At 42.5% G+C, this 22,237-nt stretch overlaps 1 protein-coding gene across 2 annotated transcripts in view; it reads right to left on the bottom strand.

Annotated features, from left to right (window-relative positions):
• Positions 1 to 17,801, bottom strand: part of PPTC7 (protein phosphatase targeting COQ7) — a 39,389-nt gene extending 21,588 nt beyond the window's left edge. Inside the window, exon 1 of one of the 2 annotated variants that reach the window (XM_027124793.1) lies at positions 16,918 to 17,801. In XM_027124793.1, the coding sequence (XP_026980594.1) occupies positions 16,918 to 17,140 (223 nt within the window). In that variant the 5' untranslated portion in view covers positions 17,141 to 17,801. The remainder of the gene's footprint in view (positions 1 to 16,917) is intronic. The other variant, XM_027124792.1, reaches the window with a different exon arrangement.
• Positions 17,802 to 22,237: the final 4,436 nt, after the last annotated feature.

Raw genomic sequence — 22,237 nt, 5'->3', positions numbered from 1 at the left:
CTCCCTAATGAAGTAAGATGGTTCTACAGGGATTGTTTTTCCATCAGTGAAACACATCTCCTATCTACTAGGATGGGTACCTGATAGTGAACTGAAACTCCAGAGAAGAAATTGAGTAAGAATCTGGCTGGATCACAAGAGTTGAATAATAAAAGCAGCAGGAGACCCTCTGTACTCAAGGGATAAGGATATCTGGTTTTACACTTTCTGCAGCGAGCACTCATCTGACAGGGAACTGGTTAGGCAGTATCTATTGCAGTGCTACAGCCGGATTCTTTTCAGATGCCAAGGCTCTTCTTCAAATACTATAGTCTAGTGGTCTCAAAGCCAACCTTATTTGTCTAGGGGCATCACAACATGAAGCATTATAACTAAAGAAAAATGAGATCAGAGTATAAACTCAATTTCTATCAAATGGAACAGATCATACTTGTATCAACAATTCTGAAGCCTCAACTATTTGGGCATTAAAAACACTCCCCTGTGATTCAGGACTGTGAAATCCTTCTGCAAACAATTATCCCAAAGGGAACAAAAAGAAGGATTACTGGAAAAATGTATTCAAAAGTTGATTTATTCAGAAAAGTACAATTTGCTTTGATTAACACTCCTTTCAGTTCTCTAGAGGTGAAATTATATAGATTATCATGTTCCTCCTGCTTTAACAAGTGATATATTCCCTTTGCAAGAAGTTTCCCCAAAATAACCACTACGCATTAGTCCCAATGAAACCTGCATCTTCTAATTCTCCAGATACCAAGTCTACGTCAAGAACTCAAGATCTTGGGCTTCCCTGGTGGTGCAGTGGTTCGGAATCCGCCTGCCGATGCGGGGGACATGGGTTCGAGCCCTGGTCCGGGAAGATCCCACATGCCACAGAGCAACAAAGCCCATGCGCCACAACTGCTGAGCCTGCGCTCTAGAGCCTGTGAGCCACAACTACTGAAGCCTGCGTGCCTAGAGCCCGTGCTCTGCAACAAGAGAAGCCACCGCAATGAGAAGCCCACCCACCGCAATGAAGAGTAGTCCCCACTCACCGCAACTAGGGAAAGCCCGTGCACAGCAACAAAGACACAATGCAGCCAAAAATAAATAAATAAAATAAACATTAAAAAAAGAACTCAAGATCTCTAAGCAGAACAGCTAACTCAAAGCTGAGGCAATAAAGCTGAAAGGATGGAAGGAAGAAAGGTTCAACCCTATGACAAAATGTATAAAAAGGGACACTTATAAGCAAAACTCAAATCCTGCTCAAGAAATAGTACTGTCCAGGGCTTCCCTGGTGGTACAGTGGTTAAGAATCCGCCTGCCAATACAGGGGACACGGGTTCAAGCCCTGGCCCGGGAAGATCCCACATGCCGCAGAGCAACTAAGCCCGTGAGCCACAACTACTGAGCCTGCGCTCTAGAGCCCACACGCCACAACTACTGAGCCCACGTGCTGCAACTACCAAAGCCCATGCGCCTAGAGCCCGTGCTCCGCAACAAGAGAAGCCACTGCAATGAGAAGCCCATGAGCCAAAACAAAGAGCAGCCCCCGCTCACCGCAACTACAGAAAGCCGGCGTGCAGCAACGAAGACTCAACGCATCCAAAAATAAATAAATAAAAGAAATAGTACTGTCCAGGACAGTTAATAAAACTCAAATACGGACTCAAAGCAGGAATAAATGTTCTATTTTATGTTTTAGAATTCTAAACAAAATAACTATTCCTTTCTAGCTTAGTAAACCTGAAACTACTTAATAATTAATCAAATTAAAATGCACACACATACATATACACATTTAAACCCATTGTCCAGAATATTTCATTAATTAGAGACGGTAATCTACAGACTACTCTGGGTGGTAGAAGACGATTAGGAAATGATAGTGTGAAGGCAAAGAAACTCAAAGTCAACCTTTTTAAAAGAAAAATGGTCTTCCTCTAGCTCTTCTGTTTAAATACCAAATATTTAATGTGGAATGATATGTTTTGACTTAACTGTGGCTGAGGACCTTGGGTATCTTATAAAGTTGAAGGTTAAGTCACAGATAAAGGTCACTTCACTCCTTTCTGAGCTGCAACAGTATCTTCCTCAAATGCTAAATGCTGTCAGCAATGCTTTCTAGACAGGAGGAAGCAACAGACAAATCATCTGGGGGGCTCACACTTATTTTAAGATATGAACAGTAGAGACAGGGACCTTAGTGTGTTACAGAATTAAGGCCTTCTATTAAAGCTGAGGCTTCTGTTAGTTTTTAGATATTAGAAAATGTTACACAATGCCTAATAATTTAACGTTTAAATAAGAAAGTAACAGCAATTAAAGTCCAGCTATCTGATGTGTGTCTACTTGTACTGGCCCTGTAGGCTAAGAGAAAATTTTTCCTTCTATTTATAAGATTAGATCTAGAATTTCGGTCTTAAAGGTTAACCTAATATTTACAACAATTAAGCCATATACCCTGACCTAACCCTAAAGAGGATACTATTTTACCCCCTGCTTTCTCCACCCCTCTATAAAAATAAGAGCTGCTTTTTACTAAAACACCACCCTCTGGGAGAGGTCGAGTCACATGCAACCCTGGCACAAACGCTTTTTTAAAAAAAGTGAGAACATAATTCTTTTCAATAAGCCTGCCAAGTTAAGGTCTTCCCTGGTGGCACAGTGGTTGAGAATCCGCCTGCCAATGCAGGGGACATGGGTTCGATCCCTGGTCCGGGAAAATCCCACATGCCACGGAGCAACTAAGCCCGTGCGCCACAACTACTGATCCTGTGCTCTAGAGCCTGTGAGCCACACTACTGAGCCCGCGCGCCTAGAGCCTGTGCTCCGCAACGAGAAGCCACCGCAATGAGAAGCCCGCGCGCCGCAACGAAGAGTAGCCCCCACTCACTGCAATTAGAGAAAGCCCGCGTGCAGCAATGAAGACCCAACACAGCCAAAAATAAATAAATTTTAAAAATAAAAAAGCTTGCCAAGAACTGACCCTTAATTTCTGAAAATTAATTATATTTCCCCTATATATTGTTCAACTAAGTAATGACCTTTGAGGGGGTAGAACAAGTAATCTTTTTTTTTTTTTAAGATTTATTTATTTATTTGGCTGAGTTGGGTCTTTGTTGCTGTGTGCCGGCTTTCTCTAGATGCGGCAATGGGGGCTACTCTTCGTTGTGGTGCGTGGGCTTCTCATTGCGGTGGCTTCTCTTGTTGCGGAGCACGGGTTCTAGGCACGCCGGCTTCAGCAGTTGTGGCATGCAGGCTCAGTAGTTGTGGCTTGCGGGCCCTAGAGCACAGGCTCAGTAGTTGTGGCCCACAGGCTTAGTTTCTTCGCGGCATGTGGGATCTTCCCGGACCAGGTCTCAAACCCGGGTCCCCTGCGTTGGCAGGCGTATTCTTAACCACTGCGCCACCAGGGAAGTCCTTTTCTTCTTTTTATTTTCCATACTTCCCCATTTTTCCAGTAATGAGTACATGTTGCCTTTATGGGAGAGATGATAAACTATATGAATTCAGTTAAGAATTGCATTTTACACTTACATTCAATATTAAAGTTAGTCAACACATTTTATTGAACATCTCCTATATGCAAGACATGTGGTGAAAGGGAGCCAAAGGGATTTACATACAATAAAAGATTTCCCGCCCAGAGGAACTTAAAATCAAGTGGTAGTGCAGGGAATTGGAGCAGCTTAAGATAAATGGCTATAATAAAACAAAATAAACATGTACCACTAAAGCCAAAAGCAGGGAAGATCAGATTACATCTAGCTAAAGGAATTAGAAAAGCATTCATGGAGAAGTGTCTGATTTGAGCCTGGAAGGATGAAAATACCGAGTTGTGGGGGAGGAGGAGGCTGAGGAGAGAGGCATTTTGGGCAGTTCCCTGCAATTTCGACTAATATGGATAAAGTACAAGTAATAAAGGCGGAGGTTACAGCTCTAAGAGCAGAGAAACCTCACCTCTAGGTAAATGCCTATCACACCCCTGCCACAAACCTCTCACCAGCAATTAGCCAAAACAATGCACTGCAGGAGTTAAGGTATTTAGGAGGTCCCCCAGAAGCAAAGGGCTGGCCTGAGGCCACCAAAGTTCCTGTGGCCTACTGACTAGTTCAACAGGCTCGCTAAGGCCTTTATCTGCTTTAATTAAGGGGCTTTGCTCAATTATTAGCCTAGGAATAGTTATAACTAAATAGTACTCAGACCCAGCAAAGACCCAGTAAAACGAAGTTTTAAATGATCATTTCTGACTTAAAAGGCAGTGTACACACACTGCGCAAGGCTTTGGAGTCAGATCTGGGTTCAAATTCCAGCTCCAGGATTAGGATGAGGTGTACTAAAGGTGTCTTGGGTAGCTCTCTGAGCCTCATTATGTTCACCTGTAAATGGGAATAAAATCATGAACATCACAGTGCTGGTGTGAGGAACACGGATAATGGTGTTAAAGAGTGCCTCGTCACAGTGCTCAGCTCACGGCCAACATGCAATAAATGAGAGTTATGTCTCTCTTAAGGCCAGGGCTTCCCTGGTGGCACAGTGGTTAAGAATCTACCTGCCAATGCAAGGGACACTGGTTCGAGCCCTGGTCTGGGAAGATCCCACATGCCATGGAGCAACTAAGCTTGTGTGCCACAACTACTGAGCCCACGTGCCACAATTACTGAAGCCTGTGTGCCTAGAGCCCATGCTCTGCAACGAGAGAAGCCACCACAATAAGCCCCTGCACTGCAATGAAGAGTAGACCCCGCCTGCCGCAACTAGAGAAAGCCTGCACGCAGCAACGAAGACCCAATGCAGCCAAAGATAAATTAAAAAAAAAAAAAGGCCAAATAACAGTATATAGACCGGTCTGCCCTGTAGCAATCAGAAAAAAAGTCTTTGATCAGTGTTGGCTGCAAGCTCTACAAACACTGGTCTATGGTCACAATCAAAAGACAATTCCCATTCATATATAGTGTTTAAAAGATGAGGGCTTCCCTGGTGGCGCAGTGGTTGAGAGTCTGCCTGCCAATACAGGGGACACGGGTTCGTGCCCCGGTCCGGGAAGATCCCACATGCCGCGGAGCGGCTGGGCACGTGAGCCATGGCCGCTGAGCCTGCGCGTCCAGAGTCTGCGCTCCGCAACGGGAGAGGCCGCAACAGTGAGAGGCCCGCGTACCGCAAAAAAAAAAAAAGATGAGTGGTCCACTCAGCTTTTCTGGTCACACATCCACCACCATTCAATATTCCATTAAACATTTAAACAGCAACATTTTCAAGCACTAAGGGACAAATCTATATTTGTCTCCAAAAAAATAAATGAAGAAAAAAAGATTCATCTACACCTTGAAAAAATAAATTATTTTCCAGAACTGACTGAAGTAACCTTATTTAACAAATACCTCTTAAGTGCCTGCTGCCTACTGTGTGCCAGGGTTCAGACTTAGAAATTTCTCATTTTAAATGGGAAATCTTATAATGACAACCAACACAGAAATGCTAGTGGGCCTAACCCTCTCCCTAGGTCACTACAATAACAGCAGCGCCTGTATCATGACTTTCCTGTCTCCTTTCTCCCACTCCGTAATGTGATCCCCTTCAGGGCTGAGTCTTTTTCATACTGGTAACGTCTTTCATTCTGGAGTGTTAGTCTGGTTCCTGGCACAACAGTTCTCAATTCTTGCTGCACATTGAGATTACCTGTGGAACCCAAGCCCTACCTCCTGAGCCAGTGTGCCCAGGGTAGGCCTGGGCCTTGTAACAAAGCATACAAATCCAAACTATACAGGTGATTCTAATGAGACTCACTGTCAGAGCACTCACTCAAAAGTCAGAGACTCAATAAAGACCAGCTGGATCCAAGCATGCCACGAACCAGATAATTCTACCTCTGAAATGTCTCTGCTACCCTGTTTTCAATTCCCAAACTTTTGATTCTTCTCTTGCATTTCCTAACCTGATTAATGGCAGCCCAAACCACCCCACACTTCCAGGCTAGAAACCTTAAAGAAGCTTCCAGAAGCAAAACCTCAAAATCAACTCCAATTTCTCTTTCTCCTTCACCCTCTTCGTCCAGTTATCACTAAGTCCTGTTGATTCTTTGTCTGCAATGTGCCTTAAGCCCAATTACTTTCCAGTACCCTAAGTTAAAGCCCATTCTAGCTCAGACTATTTCAGTAGCTTCCTAATTGATCTTTTGCCTCCTGTTCTCCCATTACACCCTCTTTATCTTTTTTTTAAACAAGATTGCTATGTCCATATTACACTTCTAGTCAAATACCTTCCATGTATATACACTTATTTACTTGTATTTCTAAGAACATTCTCTAGAAGAATATACAAGAAACTGGTAACACTGGTTTCTTTTGGGAGAGGAACTTTTGCAGCTAGGAGACATGGGTGAGAGGGAGACTTTATGCACCCTTTTGAATTTTGAATACCTTTTCAATTTTGTACCATCTAAATGTGCTGCTTCTTCACAAAAAAACAAACTAAACCCAAAACAACAAAAGCAAAAACACCTCCTATAGCTTCTACCAAAACCAAAAAACGGAACAACACCCAATATGGCAACTGTGACCTTTGACAATCTGGTCATAACCTGTTTTCTAACATCAATTCTCAACCATCCTCCCAATGCCACCCCGCCAGCCCAAACTACGCTCTAGCTACAAAACAGCTGTAGTTTGGGAAGTCTTCTACTGTGCATTTGCTCTCCTCAATCTGGAGAGCCTTGCCAATCTTCTCCTCACTTGCCTCAGTTTATTGAAAAACCCATCTCTCGGGGCCTGACTCCATGCTTCCACAATATCTAACGTTTCTGTTCCTGTGCATATGTGTACCTTCTCCCCCAGACCGTGAAACTGCAAGGCTAAAGTCTATTTTGTTCGTGGTCTTTTCCCCAGCACCTGTCAAGGACTAACAGGAAACAACCAGTAAACAATGAATTCAGTTGACTGTACTGATAAGTTAGAATACCAACATTCTGATAAAGCAACTTTCATCTGAGAACTACAAAAAGAGAATGAACCCACTGGGGATAAGGGTGGGGGGGGCAGGGATAAACTGGGAGATTGGGATTGACATATATACATTACTATATATAAAACAGATTAACTATTAAGAACCTACTGCGTAGCACAGGGAACTCTACTCAACACTCTGTAATGGCCTATACAGGAAAGGAATCTAAACAAAGAGTGGATACATGTATAACATTCACTTTGCTGTATACCTGAAACTAATATAACATTGTAAATCAACTATACCCCAATAAAAATTAAAAAAAAAAAAAAAGAGAGAGAGAGAGAGAGAATGAACCATTATCTCATCCTAGAGTTGCACAAGGTGTTGTGCCCTCTTCTCACAGACTGTTAAAATAAGGCTGGATGGAAAGAGCCTTGAAAAGGAGTCTTGGAGATGACACAGCTCCCAGCTTTCTTTGCCACTAACTGGCTGTAGGACACTGGCCAAATAACTTCTCTAAACTTTAGTTTTCTCATCTGTGAAAGAAAGGGCAGGAGGACAAATTCTCTCGAGAGTTCCTTTTTCTAAGATATAAGATTCTGGGATTCTAAGTCACATTGCAAGAAAAGGGAGCCTGTTTTAGAAACTCTTTATAAAATAAAAGCTAACAGATACAGCTATATTTTACTTTTCATATACAATAGTGCATTTACTGCATGAACTAGTTTTGAAACAAAGGCTCCATTTCAGGCTTCTCAATTTATCCTTTCCCCTTAGTACACCACCTTATGTATGTTTTCAGAGAAGTTTTGATAATGATCCAGAGGGTAAAAACACTGCCCCATGCCCTTTTACTTCAGTTTTAACCACCAGACTAGAATGTTGGAAAAGTTTTTTTCTCCTTCAGGCCACTGACAAAAAGGCAGGCCAACCATTTCTCAATTTGAAATTCTGATGAAAGAATAAAAGATAGTTATAGATTAATTGGCTTCACTGAATTCAGACGATCTGTAAATTATTTAATATGTATGTATAGAATGTATTCACAAAACACACCAAAGACCATTGATTGTTCAGTGAATTCAGGGTACATGAACAAGAAAATAAGATCAGCGTTGCAGCTCAAGAACCAAGAGAAGTGAATTTTTAAAAACAATACATGCATAAATGACACCTCTGTTTAGACTTTCTCATTTCATAGAAACACTGATGACCATATTACCAATTAGTATTCAAACTAGAGGCCAGGAACAGTTTTCCAGCTCTAATGTAAATAGCTCAAATCTATTTTCTTATTCAAAACTGCTATCCAAACATTGATGTGAAAACAGAAGCATTTTTTGTTGGCTTCATTCAGCACAGCTAACCTTTTGCATCTACCTCAAATGACAGCACAGACAAATTTTGATAAGTCAAAAAACCTACTGGAGATGGCATCCTTGAAAGATCGAAATGTACAGTCACAGTAGTACAAAAAGAAAGAAGTTTCCTCTTCATGAGGAAATGAGTAAAAGAAAAATCAGTGCAAAAATGTGTTGGAACTGGCTTGAGTCAAAATAGTACTCGGTCCCTCAACAGAAAGCACTCTTTGTAGTAAGTCACTTCTGCAGTCTCTGGCAAAGTTTTTGCAGTCATTTTGTAACCCTTGGGATTCATACCAACAATTCAATCCGTCCTAGAACTATTCACCAGCTACAAACTTACTCACCGCAAAAACAACTGTTTAAGAACCTAGTAAACTTATAAATTGTTAAATGTGACAGACTCAAAATCAACAATAAGCTTACTGATGAGAGTAATTTCATAGCAAATGAAAACGTATAAATTAGTATAACCTTTCTGGAGGGAGCTACACTAATATTTAAATCAGAAACCTTTCAAAAGTTCACAGCCTTTGACTCAGGATCTCCTCTTCAAGGAATTTATCCTAAGGAAATACTTACATGTAGAGGTATTCACTCTAGTGTTACTTGTAACAGAAAATTGGAAATAATCTAAATAAATAAAAATAGAGGGCTTCATGTACTATATACACAGTAAAATATGATAGCTATGCTTATTACGGAAGTATGCTCAAGCTACATTACATAACAATAACATTACAGAGCAGAATACACACTAACCCAATCTTATTTACTAATATGTATACATACAATTGTATATACACAAAGGCTAGAAGAAACCATACTGACTATAATTGAGTTATGAGTTACAGGTATTTTACACTGTGCTTTTGTGAACATGTATTACTTTTTTTTTATTATTATTTATTTTTGGCTCCGTTGGGGCTTCGTTGCTGCGCGTGGGCTTTCTCTAGTTGTGTTGAGCAGGGGTTGCTCTTTGTTCTGGTGCGTGGGCTTCTCATTGCAGTGGCTTCTCTTGTTGCAGAGCACGGGCTCTAGGCGCGCAGGCTTCAGTAGTTGCGGCACACGGGCTCAGTAGTTGTGGCTCGTGGGCTCTAGAGCACAGGCTCATTAGTAGTGGCGCACGGGCTTAGTTGCTCCGTGGCATGTGGGATCTACCCGGACCAGGGCTCGAACCCGTGTCCCCTGCATTGGCAGGCGGATTCTTAACCACTGCGCCACCAGGGAAGCCCCATGTATTACTTTTATAAGCGCAAAACAAAACCATTTATTTAAAAGCACTAGATGCGCAAGAGAAAACTTAGGTTCAAGTTCCAGCTTTGATACTAACCTTACTGATGAGTCAGCCTCATAGATGAGGAAATAGATGCAGATTAAGCAGAAATAAGAGCAACTATTTCATAGTTAAAAGATTAAATAAGGTAAAATATAAAAATACACTGTAAAATCTAGGGACTTCCCTGGTGGTGCAGTGGTTAAGAATCCACCTGCCAACGCAGGGGACACAGGTTCGAGCCCTGATCCCGGAAGATTCCACATGCCACGGAGCAACTAAGCCCAAGAGCCACAACTACTAAAGCCCGCAAGCCTAGAGCCCATGCTCCGCAACAAGAGAAGCCACCGCAATGAGAAGCCCGCCCACAGCAACGAAGAGTAGCCCCCGCTGTCTGCAACTAGAGAAAAGCCCTCGCGCAGCAACGAAGACCCAACGCAGCCAAAAAAAATAAGTAAAATCTAAAGCACTGTATATGTATAAAACACTGGTAAGTTGAACCATTTTTGTGTCAGATATTGAATAAATGTTTAGGAGAAAACCGAGTGAAGTATTTCCCACTCTTTAAAGAAAAGGTTCTGCTCCCTCATCCCCACCCCATCCACCGAAATCCTGTTTGGGATCCCATTCAAAAGTATTTAGCATCTTTTCTTCTTTAAAATTTTAAACTGAAAGATCCGTGCCACTTGTCAACTTAAGTTTAAATGAGTAAGTGTGTTATCAGCCCAATGCCTCCTGCAGTTGGTCAGCTTTTGCAAAAAAGTTTTGATTTATGATGCAATTCTGTAAACTGTGAATTGTTTAATAACAGGAAACAAATGATTTTAGACCTCAGAGAGATAGAAAACTATCAGATTTTTAAAATATTTGACAACTCTCAAACAAGATAGATCACTGAATTTTATTACTAATGATAAAAATTAGGATCTAGGTAACCAGTTCTTAAAATGAGACCAAAAGTTATCACTAATTTTGAAAGGCAAACCCACAAGGCACACCATTTTTCAACTGACTAGAAAAGTAAAATTTCTTTAGAAAGAAACTGTCAACTTACCTTTCCAAAGCATTTCCCTAAAAATTCTGAACCTAAAGCCCCAGGTAAGGCCTCTCTAAAAGGCACGGGGACCTATATAAAATGAATTTGCCATTTAGTTTGAAGTTGACATAAACGTTTATTCAAACCTGACATAGGCATTTATTCAAAGGACATGGTTGTAGGTCAAATACTCTGACCTGGTGTAGTACTTCTTGAGTCACACACAAGTACAAACTCCATTTGGATACTGTTGCAACCATTCAGGTTATGTATTGCCCAGTTCCAGAAAGCACTGCTAAAGTTCAGGAACAGCCTCCTCCAATCCAGGTTCCCCCAACTCCCTCAACACCCTGCCCCCCCCCAAAAAACCCCACAGCACAACCAGTTAACATCTACATCTTATCTTCTGCTACAATTTAAAATCTTTTAACAAAAGTATATTTTCTAAAAAAGTATAAACAGTCATGCTTTTAAAATGCAATTACTTGCTCTATAAAAAAAGATTTATCCAGATTCCTTTAGGAGATTATTAACAAATTGAGAGAGAAGCTGGAAGTTAGGAAAATTTAAAACTAAGCTCAAGAATTTCTAGATTAAAGACTGAACAAAGGAAAAGTAGTTCTGACAGTATAATAAATGAGGAAATGACTTTAAAAATAATGTGCCTTATAAGAACCTTAGGAAAAGTACAATATATAGCAAAATGAGAAAAATATTGGGGAGCAGGAGTTTAAGAAACAAACAGCAAAATTCCTCTATCCATCAACCCTATAATCTATTTATTACAGAATGACAGAATACTCAGAAGAGTCAGAGGACTAGTCAGTGGCTATTTTTTTGTCAGTAGCTTCTTAAACCCTGATGTTTCTGAGTCCTAGAAGGCTCTTCTACTGAACCCACAACTCTCACACTTCCTTAACACTCCACCATTTTCTCTTGAAAGCACACAATTATGAAATCCAGCATATTTAAAGTACTGATTGATCTCAGAACTTACATATCTGATTGCTGACATTTAAAAAAGATTTCCCCCTCTATTAATTATATTAATGATATATAAACATTATATATTAATGATATAAAATATATAAAAAACAACTATATTGCTCATAAAGTTGCAAAGTTACAATATGATCCAATGATTCCATTTCTAGGTATATACCCAAGAGAATACATATGTTCACAAAAAAGCCTACACATAAATGTGTCACAGCAGCACTATTCACAACAGCCAAAAAAGTGGAAACAACCCAATGTCCATTAATAGATCAATTTTTTTTTAACGTGGTATACCCATACAATGGAATATTATTCAGCCATAAAAAGGAATGAAGTACTGATACATGCTACAATGTGGGTAAATCTTGAAAATCTTATGCTAAGTGAAAAAAGCCAGACACAAAAGACAGCATATTATATGATTCCATTTATATGAAATGTCCAGAATAGGCAATCTGTAGAGTCAGAATCTACATTCTGTTGCCAGGGATTGAGGGAGGGGAGTTGGGAAGTGACTGCTAACAGGTAGGAGTTTTCTTTTGGGGTGATGAATACGTTCTGGAACTAGTTAGTGGTGGTGGCTGCACAACCTTGTGAATGTTGTGCTACTGAATTTTTCACTTTAAAAGGTAAATGTTATGGCAGGTGAAAAAAATTCAGTCAGGGTTATGTCTGCTGTCAACAGGTGGATCAGACTGAATTTTGACCTTCAGAAAATTATGACTATATAATGAGACTAGTTTCCTGACACAGCTTGAAATCTAGATGAGGAAAATTCGAAAGAGGGCTTCTTGAAAGGTTGAAATTAGCACGCACACACACTCTCCCAAGGTGACTAGTACTTTGTTAAAAGGACAACTCACTTTCAGATATAGAGGTTCTACCAAATACATTAAAATTACCATGACTGTTGGAAAACATCAAATTCTGCCTAATCAATTCACTTCCTAAATAAAATTTTTAACTTTATATTGTTTGTGTAATCCTCATACCTTAAGACAACTACTTTTTTCTTTTCTTTTGGCCATGCCTCGTGGCTTGCAGGATCTTAGTTCCCTGACCAGGGATTGAACCTGTACCCCTAGCAGTGGAAGCACGGAGTCTTAAACACTAGACCGCCAGGGAATTCCCAAGACAACTACTTTTAAGACTGTATTACTCACAAATACACTTCAAATTCCTGGCCACAATCAAAATTATATCTAAAGGCTAGAATTTTTCATTTCTTTTTCAGGTTTCAATTTAATCAAGCTTAAATAAACACTGTGCAGTTTTAAAAGAATTACTTTACAAGTCAGTATTCAGAAGTCAGAACTTACATGGCATACACCATGCTGTCTTTTTTCCAATAAACTGTTGTTTAGTATGCAGAGGAGTTTTTTTGCACTGTAGTGAGTCATAGAGTGAATAAAGAAGTTGTGCACACACACACATCCCCATACCCTTGAGCAAGAAAAGCATTACCAGAACGCTTTAACAGTACCAGAAGACAGATGGGTTTTGAATTCACCTATCTTGTCAAGAAAACGTAACCGGTGGTGTAACGGAAAGAGGACTGGAATGGGGAATCTTGGTGCTAGTCCTAATTCTGCCCTTAACTAGTGGAGTAACCTTAGCAGAGTGATTTGACCCTCTGTTGTGTCTTCAGTAAAATGAAAGAATTGGATTGCAAGGTTCCTAAGTCTTACAACTCTCAACAGTCTTTGATTCTATTGTTAATTGGCGTAGGGCTGTGGGAGGCCCAGCAGTTACACGCTAGGCAGTTCTCATATTTTTACGTACTTAGGCAACCATGCCATATAGAGTAATAAGAGAACTGAGTATTAGTCACAGGGAAGAAGGAAAAAGTGTGCATAGCTCCTGCTGGTACTGGTTTACTCCTGTTGGACCTAATAAAGAGAAAGCACCTTTGCCAATTTTCCAGGGGATAGGAGTAGTTCTTATGTCTCACCACACCCACCATAGTTGGTTTTTCCTAAAAGAAATCCAGTGGGACTCTACAAAAATGTTGTCAAGCACCAAGTACTTTTAGTCACTGCATGACTAATACAACAGACCAATTCTAAATTAAAGAAATAAATCAGCTTTCTCTTTCTAATACAAAAGAAATAAACAGCTTTCATTCCAAACAAAGAGTCCTAGATGACCACAGTGAGTTGCACAGATAACTTAGCAATAAACACAGTGTCAACCCAAAGAAAATGAATTATCTACAGAACTAGAAGGTTCAAAGCACTGAGGTTCAACATAACATTATTATTCGACATAGCCTTTTTTTTTTTTTGGCTCCTCCGCACAGCTTGTGTGATCGCAGTTCCCCGACCAGTGATGGAACACAGGTCACGGCAATGACAGCACCAAATCCTAACCACTAGGCCACCAGGGAACTCCCTCCACATAGCCCTTTAATGAAATTCAGTTTACCACTCCAACTTCCAGAGTAAAAAGCAGTATTAAAAACTCACTGAGGGCTTCCCTGGTGGCACAGTGGTTGAGAGTCCGCCTGCCGATGCAGGGGACACGGGTTCGTGTCCCGGTCCGGGAAGATCCCACATGCCGCGGAGCGGCTGGACCCGTGAGCCATGGCCGCTGAGCCTGCGCATCCAGAGCCTGTGCTCCGCAACGGGAGAGGCCACAACAGTGAGAGGCCCTCATACCGCAAAAAAAAAAAAAAAAAAAGAAAACTCACTGAGACTCATCACCTCTTTCACGGCAAGAGATAATCAGACCTGCCTGGGATGGGATGGTGTCAATAAAACAGAAGTCACCATCATACGGACTGGATTGTGGAAACCAAAGATCAAATGAGGCCAACTCAGAAGTTGTATCAGGTGGCTCCCAAGAAGGCTTTCTGGAATAACTCCTCCAAAACAGTCCTAGCTAGAGAACCTGTGTTCCCTGATTTGCATGCAACTCTCTCTCTTAAAACGGCTCTTTGTCAAATATGGCCACAGACCACATAAGCAATCATCTGTCTGGTTATGCCTAGCAACATTCCTTTCAAGAGGGGTACAGAGCTGTAGTTCTTAATCTAGTACCCCTTCATGGACCTCTAGGTGGCACATGGATGGACTTCATGGGGTCAGTGAAGTCCCCAAGGACCTATGCAAACTTTTGTCTCTCTGCACATTTTGGGGGCAAAAGAGCCCTTGGGCAGTAAACCAAGAGGCTGTGAACCAAGGAAAGTTAAGAACTACTGGTGGTTTAGAGACAGATGTAAAACAGAACAAATCTCCTGACGGTGCCCATGTAAATAAGACAGGAAGTAATGCCCATTATTTGAGATGCAAAATAACAAAGGGTGCTGTCTTTTCAAAACAAAAAGAAAATATGATATGATGGTCGGAAGTTCTTGAGGGTCAGGTATTCCACTCCCTTCATCCTCTAGTCTAGATGAGGAAAATGAGCTGAGAGGCTCTTATCCAAAACCACAGATCACAGAGTGGCAAAGCTGAGCACCAAACCAGGCCAGGTTTCTGCCAGGATGGTATGTTTATACTTTTTTCAGAATGGTTTTGACCAAAATTTTCCTTATGAATACCCCACTCCATTAAGAAGGTAGCCTTCAAAAAATTTTAAATCAAGCTTCAGCCTAGAAATTTGACACATTAAAATATCCAAATCATAAATCAAATCACAAATCTTTCAAATAAGCCAGCACATAACAGATTTATAAGGCAGAACCTTAGTGGCTCAATATCCCCTATCCTGCTGCACTATAAGTGCGACTTGAAAAAGCAGCACAGGTCACAAGCTTCTAATTGTGAAGTGCCTCAACTGTAATGAAAAGCGACAGCCACTGACAGACCTTTAAAAAAGATACCGAGTCAGGGTCAAGCTGACTTTAGAGTGGATTTGTAGGACTTCAGTTTGCAAGTTCCCACAGGGAACTTTACTCAATACTCTGTAATGACCTATATGGGAAAAGAATCTAAAAAAGAATGGGTATATGTATAACTGATTCACTTTGCTGTAGAGCAGACACTAACGCAACACTGTCAATCAACTATACTCCAATAAAAATTTAAAAAAAAATTTGCAAGTTCCCTTCTGAGGAGTCTTAAGTGTTGCCTAAATACCAACTGATTTTTTTCAACCCAGGTAATGGAGACTTTCATGAATTAAACTGATAACCACTTTTCTAGTTCTATGTTCACAAAGAGTACATGAGTAAAAGCAAAGATAATAAGCAGTTATTCTAAGACCAAATTAAAAAATAATTATGGTCATAAAGTTACAGGTCCGTTTGTTCCAATGCCTAACTTTGCCTCAGAATATGAAATTTAAAGTAATCAAAATAATCTCACCTGAGAAGTGAAACCAAAGCGACATTTGAACCTAAGTTCAATGACAACATGTCCTTCAATTACAAAGGAAGTGCTTTATTTATTAAAAGAGACTTAACGGCGTAGGATTCTATGGCATACGCACTGCCTCCAAAGACATACAATATGGTAAAGTTTCTGATCGCTTGTGAATTATATTTAGCCATTTCTGCAAGCTCTAACTCTAGACTCCCAAACCCTAAGGTGTAACTGGAATGGGCCATTGGAAGCACCTGTGGCCTTTAAAGGCTTTAACCAATTCTCAAGGCTTTCTTGGCCGCAGTCTAGAAGAGGGTTTGACCATTCTATTTTGGGTCAAGGAGACTCTCTTACACCCCAAGTGACCTCAAGTGGGCAAGATCAGTTTGGAAGAATGCACTGCGAGTGATTTTTCACCAGGCCAGCGGCCTCCGCTGCGAGACTTCCAAAAGGATGTAGATCTGGTCTCGATCGAGACGACGAAAGAATGCGGCTGGGCTGTGTGGGGCTCACGACAGCCAGTCGGCTCGGGATCCCGCTGCCCGCGGCCGGACTGTGGCGTCAGGAGCGTGAAGAAGCAGGGATCCCCGGGGCACGCAGAGGGAGGAGAGAGGAGAGAGGGCGGGAGCCAGAGCGAGGTTCGGAGACTGCAGGTGTCGCCGGGGGAGGGGACGAGATCGTCCGGGGCTGGCACTACCAAGTGACTAACAGTGCGGTTCCGGACTCGGGCAAACTGGTCACATTCTCAGGCTGTGTGACCTTGAGCGTGTGGCTCGCCCGCTTTGCGCCTCAATTTCCTCATCTCTAAAATGGGGGTTGTTCAAGCGGAAAACGCACCTTGGATCGCTTGGCAAGGCGCCTGGCACATAGTAAGCGCTCCGTACAAATGAGCTACTATTGGCTCTCGGGCTCCTCTTACCGCCCGGAGGAGCGAGGAAAGCCCCGAGCAGGGGAGTCCCCAGGAGGCGGATCCCGGGCTGGGAAGGGGGGACCTGGCCGGGCACTCACCGAGCACGTCTGCCGAGCGGTGCCGGGCTACGAAGCACGCATCGTCTCCGTAGCACGCGCCCTTCTTAAGGAGGCCCTTACGGAAGTCCTTGCCGAAGCCGCAGCCGGCCGTCACGAGCCCGTAGTCGCCGCCGCCGCTGCCGCCGGCCCTGGGGTCGGTCTGCGAGAGGCCGCCGAGCACAGCGCGGGCCACCAGTCGCCCGTACGAGAGGACCGAGAACATCGCCGCCGCCGCCCCCCCGAGGAGGCGGGGGGCCCGGGGAGCAGAAGGACGCGGAGGCCCGGAGCCGGCTCTCTCCTCAGCCGCAGCCGCGCCGCCGCCGGGACGCTCCTCAAGGCGGCGCGCAGTCGCCGCCGCCCCTTCCCGACGCGCGGGGCCTCGCACACGCTCCGCCGCGCGCACTGGAGCCAGAGCGAGGTCAGAACCGGCGGCTCCTCCGCCTCAGCCCGACTGGGGTCCCGGCTGCAGCCACCGCTGCCGCCGCCATCTTCCACTCCGCTAGCGTGTTCCGGGCCTCGCCGGCAGCACCGCCCCCTTTGTGGCCACGCCTCTAGCCCCGCCCACGGCCGCTGCTTAGGCCCAAGCCCCGCCTCCTCGGCTCGGTGCCCTACGCAGCCACAGAGGTCGAGCGTGCGCAGAGGATGTGGACACAATGTCTCTTGGGAGTTGTAGTCCAAGAGTTGTAGTCGCTTTTTTACTTCACTGCCTAGCTTCAAGGACCTAGGAGGATTCCCCAGACGCGGGACCTAAGTTAAAATACCGAGAATTACAGGTGGGCTGTTTTCTCCCCTGCTTTAACCATATCTTTTAAAAGCTACTGTTTTAAATAACGCCACTATTCCTTTAAAGAAAAACCTGGAAGAAAGTATCGGGTCACATATCATTATTCTGTAGGAAGTACACTAATCTAGTGACACCTCCAGAACTTATATATTGGAAGGGTTTAGGGGAGGCAATCTGTTTGGAAAGAAGAGCCGTTTTGCATAATGTTTAGGAAAATTCGAGAAAATACTATATGTTCCTATTAGACGGTTGGGTGAGGATGGAGGGTTAGTGATGGAGATTCAGGCACGGCCACTGCAGCCATGTCATACAGAAGTGTTTCAGACTTTCAGACGGTTCTGCCAAGTGGGGAATAAAAAATTCTAGGCCCCAAATTTCTTTGTCTCAAATCTTAATTTTCTTGCAGGTCCACCTAGCTAAACAGGTCTTCTTCCCACCTCTGACTTGGGTGCTCAGAGAGGTCATGCAGTGCCAAAGACTTGTAAAGATGAGGGCCCTGCCTCTCTACTCCCACAGCTGCCACCTCTTCTCATCAGAAGGACAACTCTTAGCAAGAAAGGCAAAAAAAAAAAAAAAAAAAGAAAGGCAGCTCCCCTACTTTTTTTTTTAAGCTCTTAGCCCACCCTTAACAAAGACATCACAGTAGCCTTCTCCAGATTTTGACTAAGCAACCTTCTTCTGAAAATATTTAGGTTGAAAAATAACTAAATTTAATGGGGAGTTTGTAATGTAATGTGAAGATTAGCTCACCAAATGTGTGTAATATGTTTGTATGTGTGTATGAATGTACATTCAAATTACATACCATGCTGGTGGGACTGTACATAATCTAGCCCCTGCATACCTCTCCACCGCATTTGGTCCTGTGCCCCCTTCACTAACTGGGCTCTAGTCATGCTCACAGCTGCCTCAGGGCCTTTGCTTTTGCTCTTCCTTCCACCCACTAGAATGTAATTCCATCACATGAGGGTCCTATCCTCTTTCTTACTGTATCCCCAGAACATATGGGCACACAGTAAATACTTTAGTAAATAAATGAAAGAATGGGGCTTCCCTGGTGGTGCAGTGGTTGAGAGTCCGCCTGCCGATGCAGGGGACGCGGGTTCGTGCCCCGGTCCGGGAAGATCCCACATGCCGCGGAGCGGCTGGGCCCGTGAGCCATGGCCGCTGAGCCTGCGCGTCCGGAGCCTGTGCTCCGCAACGGGAGAGGCCGCAACAGTGAGAGGCCCGCGTACCGCAAAAATAAATAAATAAATAAATAAATGAAAGAATGAATGAATATTTCACTATATCCTAAGCACCCCAAAGGCAAGGATCATTTGCCATTGTATTATTACAACTAACGGGCAATGTGTAAATGTTGAATAAAAGAAGGGATAATTGAATAGGAAGCATAAATAATATAAAAATAGTATTTGTTGAATAAAGGAATGACTCAATGAATGGATTCAGGAATAAAAGAAAACTGAGATTTGAGGCAAGTGATCTAATTTGGAATACTTTTTGGTTTTATTGAAACATAAATGTATATCACTGAGAAGCACTGGTCCTTTTCTAGTTCACTTTTGATAGAACTGTAGTTCCTCTGGGGATTCCCATCTCATTCTATAAATGAATCTCTTTTATACCTTTTTAAATTCATCTAAAGACCTGTAAACCATCCACTCAAAGCACATTCCGTTATCCCAATTACTGTCATCATTAAACACTTTTGTGATTCACAGTGTGCTAAGTACTCTATATGTTTCTGTCCTTAAGGGTTTTCATCAAAATTGGACTGAACAAACCACTTCACATAATGAGTGGCATTTTGTCAAAGGTGTAGACAAAAAAAAGTTCATTTACTGGTTAAAAGATATAGCGATCCTAGGAATGCAGTTACACCTTGCTATTTTTTATGGCCCACAAGAATTGGAGAGCGCCCAGAATGAGGGTGTGGAGCTTTGTGGATCCTCTGCTTGGCATTTATGTCTGTGCCAGCTGTGCTAAAGGTTGTTCTTTTAAGCACACACCACTACCAAATCCCAGCCAGGATGTCAGGTAATTCTACCCCAAGGACAAACTTTTTAAAATAGCACGTCAACCCCTGTTCCTTGCCTCAATTAGACTGCTCCTACCTTTCATTTTCAGGGCATATATTACCTGATTTCCATGTCACTCACAAGAACCGGTTGGATGAGATGAGCAGCAACATAAGATGTGACTCTGACGCTGGTAACCTCTGCTCTGTTGGGGTGACTGTTTTCACAGTTAAATGATACGAGTGCCTTGAGTTTCCTGCAAATGAGTTTTCTGCAAATGAGTTGCTCTTCAGAGCACAATGTGAACAGAATCCTTTCTCAAAGATCCTTTGCACCTTTTCGGAAAGGAGAGGAGACAGGGCCTCATGTTCCCTTGAATCATTTATTCCAGAGCCAGTTCTAAAAAGTTTCACTATGTGGGGAAGCCAGGAGAGGGTACTTTGAAAAGAAAAAGAAAACCATCTTCCCCTGCCCTCCCCCAGGAGCACAATTCACTTGTGACATTTTGCTAGACTTAAAAAGCCCTAAGAGTTTTCTTCCTTAACAGAGTTACATTCCTAGCACTTCAAGGATTCCTGGGAGGTCACTTGTCACTCTCAGAAGCGAGCAAGTGGTGAAAATACTATCTGTGTTCCCAGAGTACCTCTATGGCATTAGGAAAGAGCTTTGCACTGGACTCACCCCCAGCACCTAAAAAAAGAAAAAAAAAAAGGCATGAATTCCCTAATGAGATTTTCTGCCACACTGGTACACAGATCTTGTCTGATTTCTTTCTGCTAACCTATTCAAAATGAGAATTAATTAGTTTCTCATCCTTGGTACTATTGACATTTGGGGCCAGATAATTCTTTATTGTAGGGGGCTGTCCTACACATTGAAGGGGGTTTGGCAGCATCCCTGACTTGTACCTACTAGATGCCAATAGAACACCTCACCCCCTAGTTGGGACAACCAAAAATGTTTCCAGAGTCTCCAGATATTGCCAAATGCCCCTGGGGGTGGGGGGCAGGCAAAATCACCCCCAATTTAGAACCACTGGATTATACTGATGCCTTGCAAGTGAACAAATATTTGGGGAGCACTTGTTAAGTCTGAGGCTCTGGGCTAAGGATAAAAAACGTTGGTGCCTTCATGGCAGTCACAGTATTGACACAGAGGGTTAAAATTAAGTAAATTTAGAGAGAAAATAAACACCACTGGTTGAAATAAAGGAGTGTGAGGAGGAGAAAGAGGACCCATTGGGGTGGGAGAACACTCAGGGCACCTCACAGAGGGTGACATTTGTGAGAGGCCTACATGGACAGAGGTCTGAGGAGGGGGTATAACCAATCCAAGTGAAAGAAATGGAAACTCAGCGAATGCAGAATGATTGGAGAACAACAAGTAGTCTAGTGCAGCTCAACCTTAGGGTTTGAATGAGGAATAATGAGAAATGGAGCTAGGAAAATAGTTTAGGAACTATTTAGCCATAAAAAGGAATGAAGTGCTGATACATGCCTCAACATAGAGGAACCTTGAAAACATTATACTTTTTTATTTTTAGTATTTATTTACTTATTTATTTGGCTGCGTCGGGTCTTAGTTGTGGCACACAGGATCTTTTAGTTGCAGCATGTGAACTCTTAGTTGTGGCATGCAGGATCTAGACCACACATTGTATGATGCTATTTATATGAAATGTCCAGAATAGGCAAACCCATAGAGACAGAAAGCAGATTAATAATTGCCAGAGGCTGGGAGGAGGGAGAATGGGAAATGATTGCTAATGGGTTTGGGGTTCCTCTTTGGGGTAATGAAAATGTTCTGGAATTAGTAGTAACGGTTGCATAATCTTATATATATACTAAAAAACAATGAACTGTACACTTTAAAAGAGTGAATGTTATGATATGTGAATACCTCAATTAAAAAAAATAGGACCTACTGCAGAGGGCCTTATACGTTAAGCTGAAGGTACTTAATGCTGGAGACACCAAGGAGTCACCAAATGCTTTTAATATGCTAGTAATAATAATAAAATAATAAATAATATTACAATAAAATAATAAAACAAGAATAGTAATGAAAGTGAGAGCAATAGATACCATGGATTGAGCAATTCCTATGTGCCTTACCTGCATGGTCTGCACTGACCACCTATTTACACATGAAAACACCCAACAGTCCCGTCTGCATTTCACACAGGACTTATTTTGTTTATTGTTTGTTTCCTTCCTGACTAAAATGTACGTTCCATAGGAGCAGGGGATTTTGTGTATTTTATTCACTACTTTATCTCAAGGGTCCAGAACACTGACTAGCATACAATAGGTACTGAATAAATACGTAAGAAGTGAATGTTGTTGATTAAGAGAACCTTAGAGGTCACGTAGAACAAGCAACTTGTTTTACAGCTGAGGAAAGGGGGGCAAATAACATGTTCCTCCCATAGGAATTTAATGGGTGGAGCTGGGCCAACTGGAGAGGTATCCAGGAGACTCTTGGTGCCTGCCCTGCAAAGCCCCTTTGAAGGCAC

Source organism: Aethalodelphis obliquidens, unplaced genomic scaffold (assembly GCF_003676395.1).
Source record: "Aethalodelphis obliquidens isolate GAN/ISIS:26980383/991018 unplaced genomic scaffold, ASM367639v1 scaffold28, whole genome shotgun sequence".
NCBI lineage: Eukaryota > Metazoa > Chordata > Mammalia > Artiodactyla > Delphinidae > Aethalodelphis > Aethalodelphis obliquidens.
The sequence above is the reverse complement of the archived record's forward strand: the minus strand, read 5'-3'. Positions and strand labels throughout refer to the sequence as shown.